We start from the raw sequence: 6,580 nt of genomic DNA, 5'->3' as shown, positions 1-6,580 counted from the left end.
CAAACTTATCTCGCTCAAAGAAAGGGCACTCACTGGATTCGCTTATTCCTTGTAAAGGTGAATATAATAATTTGGATAAGCGAGAATCAGGAATTACAGAGAAATCCTATGAAATTTTCGGACTCCCGTACGAATAGCAAATACAAGTCGCCGTACGGGTGCCGTACGAATAGCCACTGTGTTTATATAATTATCAATCTTTTGGCTTCTATTCCTCTATTAACGTGAAACTCAACTCCCGCAACAAACAAAGGAAATGAACATATCGTTATGCTTTCGCAAGATTCCAAATGCCAGTAACTCTAACTTTAAAAGTAAACAATGCATCTTCCCTGATAACAGTCCACACAGCAAGGAAGCACACTCCAGAATTCGACAAGCAAGCACACCAAACGTGAAGAGAAGGTCAAACACGACAAGCAAGCGCACCAAATATCCATTATATTATAAACACTGGGTTATACAATGATAACAATTTTTTGCAATTTAAATAAACATGTGAAAAATATCTGGCAGTTAATGTAACTTTCTTTTCCCAAATGGTCGAACGCATCTGACTAATCTCTGATTATTACTAGTTAATAATTAATAGACGGATACCAAGTTAGTCGACTAGCAACCTGGGGTGCTCTTGCGTGGTTATCGACTGTCTGTTAGTGTTCCAAAAATCATTTTCTTTTTGCTATCCATTCTTAAAACCTCTTCAAATTTCACTCAAATTCAGGTAGAGCCCCACCTTAAGCACCACGCACGCAGTCCAATATAGCTGAAAACAGCTTCTTGTTAAAAGAATGAAAGTTGCGTTATTTAACTGCGAGAAGCATTCGCTTATTCATTCTTTCTTCCGCAGTTCAAAAGCATGGAATTTTCATATATTTACTAATACTTTCATCTCATCACCTCAACGGGCATATTTATAATAAGAACTCACAATACGAATACGATTCCTGTACGCCTACCAATTTGGTTCCTGGGGAGTTCGCCGTTTCTGTTTAAGTTGAACGAGTTGACATAATCATGAAGTAGCACATATGAAATAAAGTTATATTTTCAAGTGATGTTTTCGTTGGGGTTGCTGTCGTCGCTACTTAAGTTCCCCACTCCCTATTCACAACCGGACGCACTTCTTCTTGCTCAGTATAACAGTGTTTGAGTAAACGTTTTATTCAAGTATTTATCAATAAGTAATATATCTAAATTCAATTTTTACAATTAGAATCAATAAAGAGATCTAGTACTTTGCTAAATTCCTCATCTCCCAAAAAATCGCCTGAGTAAACTACTAGTGATTTTCGCTGTAATTCTACGGTGATTAGTTTGGATGAGAGTAGCGCATAAGTGACGTTTGGCTGAAACACGTCAGTTCCTTTGTAGGGTGCCTAAAGCAACCCTTTTGCTGACATATCCTCTGATCGCAATCAAATTGCGGGCAAAATCGTCGTACTTAACATGGCTATTCACTGATGAAAAAAAAAAAAAGAGAGAATGCCATATTTATCTTCCCATGGATCGCACACTTTTATTAGTGGGAAGATTCGCGGGTTTATTTTTTCAGCATTGCAAGAGGATGTAGGCTCACCTGATTTCTGCAAAAAGTTCCATTGTACATTTTTCTTTCTTACAATGTGGCTATCGGTATTGACAAGGGGTTCATGACGGCAGGCATCAATTACCAACACAACTGTTTATTAAGGTGCACAGTCCTGCACTTCACAAGCCCGTAAGGACTGTGTTTACGCTGCACGTGTTTGAAAATCAGTTTATAATGGCTCTGTAGACTAATGAACCTTTCGCATTCTCCCAGTTTAACGGATATCAAAACAATTTTTTAGGCTATGATCCTTAATGAATCTACATAAGTCCACGCTGATTTCCAGTATTGTGATACGTGGACTGTTTCAGTTGGCTCTTGCTACTATCACTGTCCACCATTCTCTGCCTTTGGCCGAACGACTCCCCGTCAGGGGCTCAACTCACGTCCTCTTGGCTGCGTAATAAAGCACAAGTCATAATAATAATAATTCATACTTGTACACTTTTTATATGGCAAAACAATAAACTGAGCTGAACTGAACTGAAGTCAAACGGTTAAGTTCGACCTTGTGTTCAAGCTCGGATAAATACCACTAAATTGAAATAACCGACACACCATAAAATGACCCACTTACAAGGAAGGCAGAGCCATTTTCTAGTTTTACTTTAGATAATTCGTTTTTTTTTTTTTGGAGGGGGTTGGGAGGAGGATAGGGTGGATGGAAGGGGGCAGAAATGACACAACATCTTGGCTTCGAGTGTATTAAACAACTAGCAGAGGAAGTAAAATGACGTAAAAAGTATTAATACTTTGAAGGACCATTCTTTTAAGAGTTATGTCATTTCGGTTCGATGTTAATAGACGATATTCGTATTCTCGGTATGGAACTGGATCGAGCTTGCAATGGAGGCTCATGCGGGGGAATATATTAGAAACTATTTGCATGTGAAAAGATTCCTCCGCATAAGCCTCGTGTGCAAGCTAGTTCCAGTTCAATACCGAGAATACGAATACGGTCTATTCCGCACTTGTAGCATGCAAGAATTGCTTACCTTGATAAAAACTGTGGAAGGAACCATCTTCTGCGCATGCTCATCCCAGCTGACCTGAAAGCGAGGTAGATTGAAGTGCAGCTTGGGGAGGGTTACATAGCCAGCCATAAGAGGATACAGACTGAACTTTAGCCTGTGATCACCAGAGGGCAGCAGACGAAACTGAATCTAAGAGAGAAAATATCGTGCAAATAACTGTTGCCACAGACTATCGGAGATGTCTTTCCACCGGGCCTAAACAGTAAAGAATCTGCTCAAACTAACTTTCACTGAAATGTGTGCAGCCATTATGCGTGTGACATAACGTAGCTTAATTCCCTTGCTATAAGCTATGTCATTTCGGTTCGATGTTAATTCCGCACTTGTAGCAGCAATCAAATTTTCACCAATTTCACTTAATTTCAAAAAGTAGGAATGTGGTTGAACTACATTTTCCCAGAATTTGCTCTAAAGTGTTTCATGGGTCAAATTTATAAAGGAGGAAACTACTTTAGTCTGTCTGTGGCCAGACTGTTTGGCTGGGAGTAAACAAATCTCGGTAGGTTATGTCCTAAATGACTTCATCCTGGAAGCTAGTTAGTATAAACAGTATTTATGTTCTGAATTCATGCCAGGAATAAGCCAGTGTAACCGGCTTTTGATGTCCTAAATGCCTTCTGAAAGTTAACTAATTTGAACAGTTTGTGACCTGAATGCATGCTGTGAGTAAACTTGTCTAACTAGTCCATATCCTGAATGCATGCTGGGAGTAAGCTGGTTTAACCTGTTTATGTCCTGAGTACATAAAAGCGTCGCTTGGCTCCACGGTGGCCTCGACCTCCTGAACCTGAAGCGTGCGATTGTGCACAAGATAACTGACAAACAGAGGCATCTGTAAACAGCCATATGCAGGGAAGTCTAAAACAGAACACAAGGGACAACCAAAACAAGCTTGAATGAAAATTATCTTTCAAAGGTTTGACATTGATTGACTTTCTACGGTTAGAATAGGCTCGATTTCCGCCGCTCTCTCTCTCGGGAGGAGCGCGGGCTCGTTTCCCGAACAGCGGCTGGAAGTCGAGCCTACGGTTAGAAAAAGTATTAAAAATCCTTTAGTTTTCGTCGGTTAAAATAAGAACAAAAACGCAACAGTTACATTAAGGTTCAAAGAATGTTGAAATCAGCGAGATGTGAGAAAAAGTGACTTGTGTCAGTAATGTGTGCCAGCATTTGAATTCCCAAGCTTCACAATTATGGCTCTGTATCAACAGAAATACGTCACCAAAGCCTTTGTTATGATGATACTGCTTGATATGTTAACCAACAAAGATAGTCAGTTAAAGGTCGTTCCCCTAAAATAGAACCAACACTCAGATTTTTTCCAAACTTTGCCCATGTGTGGTTCACTATATGTAAACTGCAAAAATGAAATAAAAAGGAGGGGTCACCATGCTTGTTCTTCAGCAACGAACCATTGAAATATGGTAATTTCTGCATGTTTGGACAAAAAGGACTATAATAGAGCATTTGCCAAAAACAGGAATTATTTTCCGGAGAGAACAGTTAACGGCCCATTTCATAGAATTTTTTCCCTGTTCATAAATCATTTTCAAAGTGAAATCTGTTTGAAAACTATTCCTAACCAGTGCTACTGAGATATTCAACAAAATCATCTAATTCGTTACCTCTGAAGGTAGGCCAAAATGTCCATTGGCTAGATATTAGGCGCCAAATTTGATATTTCTAACACTAGGATTTTCATTACATTTTCACGGTAGTTGGCAAACGATATTGTGATTAGAAATCTGAAAAGAGAAAATAGGTTCACCGGGTTGGTTTTGCAGATATTTCACAAAGCAGTGGTAAATCGAGCTTCAAAACTGGTTTCTCCGCGAAGGGACTTGGGCGAGTCTTATGAAAACACCTTAATTTCCGCGCAAAATGCAAATTAAGAGTTTTGTTGTTAGATGCAAGTCAGATTGAGTGATACTCAGTAGTAAGCTAGAAATGAGCGTAAATTTTTTATTTTACCATTGTGCACAGTAGAGTTGCGCACTGCAAAACAGGGGAATGACCTTAACATGCAGTTAGTTCCAGTCAATACACGAGCCCCGCATGGGCTTGAATAAGTGCTGATTACTAAACTATTCTTGAGATTCTTACCTGTTTGAATAGTGAAAGGAACACTTTCTACCGTGACAGAAGGAAAAGTTAGTTCTGTGACCACAACGCGATATTTCTCTGCAGCTGAAGTTCTGAAAAATTAAAAAAAATTAAAAATAACAAATTTCAGGCGTAACTACAGTATTAAGCGGCCCTATTTAGCGGCCAGTGAGGGGCCAGTTATCAAAGTCCCGAAACTATTAAAAACGGCTACACCACGGCCACCTTCTGGCCGTCCCGATGAGGGTTCTCCTACCGTTTTTAAAGCGACCACCAAGTAATTGAAAAACACGTAGTTTGGCCTTGTTTTGAAAACGATGATAGTAGATATAAGTCCGAAATAGGTGACAACTGATAAAAACATTCAAATACACTTTTATTATTGCCTTGTCTTCCGTTGTCAACATTCTTAGTGATTATCTTTTGATTTGTGACAATATAAAACCCCGCATTCCCGTTTGAGGCGTATGAGATGATCCAATTTACTCGTTGAAGTTCTGTGTTCCACAGGGACAGACGCGTCTGCAAGACCTTTTACAACAATGCTCGCTTCTTCAATTACGGACGATTTCTTTATTTAAAGTGTATATCACAGGAATGTTTTATTTGCTTGATCAAATCTTCTTGTTGCTTCTAGTAAGAAATTCGAAACAAATCCTTTTCAATTTTCCCACGCGTTTGAGGCGTATAAAAGTGTCAAATACCGCGAAGACAGGAGACTGGGTCTGGGACTGGGGTCTTGGGCGGTATATTCTACCCGACTGGAAGTAAAACGTGACACTTTTGTACGCCTCTAATTGGCCTTACTTTTTCCAAGTTGGAATCCATTCCGACCCAATTCATCTGTAGCCGGAGACATTCACTGACAGTTTTACTACACTATTTGTAACAAAACTATTTATAACAAAACTTGAACATTAGTTTTAGGTTTCTGTCGATACAAAACGTTGGCGGGTTTTTGAAATGGCACCAAATCCCCCGACCCCGTGATACCTCGTCTTCAATAGAGGGGAATAGAGGTCTAATTTACAATGCCTCAGGGACACTTGAGACAGGTTTGGTTGTATTTTTTCTCACGGAGAATGATGATAGGATATAAAGGCAGGATTTCTAAGCTATTGTCCATTAATTTGTAGATATCAAGACAGCAGTCAGACGTACCGTCTCCACTGCAGAGCAAGGCTGCCAATGTTAACAACTTTTAGTCTGCTGACTTCCTCACTGACTGCTAAGCAGTAACATTCTGACGCACTTCCACCCTGCTGCAACGAGACTGCCACGGAGACAGATATTAACATGAGGTGGAAGGCAAGTGTCTACATGCAATCCAAGTTAACAATAAACGAAGCGTAGTTAGAGTGCATTGCTCTCAACAGGATAAAAACCACCAGGAAAAATAAACAAGCAAACGACTTCTCGCAACTCTCTTTTTCTCCGTACGACACAATCACCGACTGAACAAGAACATAGCATTTATGCCGCAGACATGATGCTGACACCTGTTCAATCTACTCAGTTGAGGGAACACGAAAGCCAAAACAAACTCAGCAAGTAACGTCACCCTATGAACGTGTTTCCGCTGCAAATGATTGCATAAATTGATACCTTTACTGAAGCGATGGACACGGAGTTTTAAGGAGCTGGCATGGCATTGAAAAGAAGTGTAACCAATCAGATGACAGAACGTGTTTTTATGTCTGTATATTTTTTAGGTGTGCAAAGTTGGTGATTGTTGTGTTATGGAGAAGGAGAGAGGTGTGGAAGGGATAGGTTTGTTTCGAACGATAGTGCAGGGCAGCAGGATTTGAGCTAGTCCAGAATAGTTTATCAGTGAGGATCATTGTAAATTCTG

General features: G+C 39.8%; 1 protein-coding gene across 1 annotated transcript; it reads right to left on the bottom strand.

Moving 5' to 3' along the window:
• Positions 1–1,012: 1,012 nt before the first annotated feature.
• LOC146489343 (trafficking protein particle complex subunit 11-like) lies at positions 1,013–6,159 on the bottom strand. Its single transcript, XM_085111441.1, has 5 exons — positions 5,890–6,159; positions 4,729–4,820; positions 3,350–3,483; positions 2,587–2,754; positions 1,013–1,987 (listed from the first exon to the last, which is right to left on the bottom strand). The coding sequence occupies exons 1-5, from the start codon at positions 6,024–6,026 to the stop codon at positions 1,961–1,963; spliced, it is 558 nt and encodes a 185-aa protein (XP_084967567.1). The 5' UTR covers positions 6,027–6,159; the 3' UTR covers positions 1,013–1,960.
• Positions 6,160–6,580: the final 421 nt, after the last annotated feature.

Source organism: Pavona decussata, unplaced genomic scaffold (assembly GCF_977016875.1).
Source record: "Pavona decussata unplaced genomic scaffold, jaPavDecu1.1 SCAFFOLD_6, whole genome shotgun sequence".
NCBI lineage: Eukaryota > Metazoa > Cnidaria > Anthozoa > Scleractinia > Agariciidae > Pavona > Pavona decussata.
This window is presented reverse-complemented; position numbering and strand designations above follow the sequence as displayed.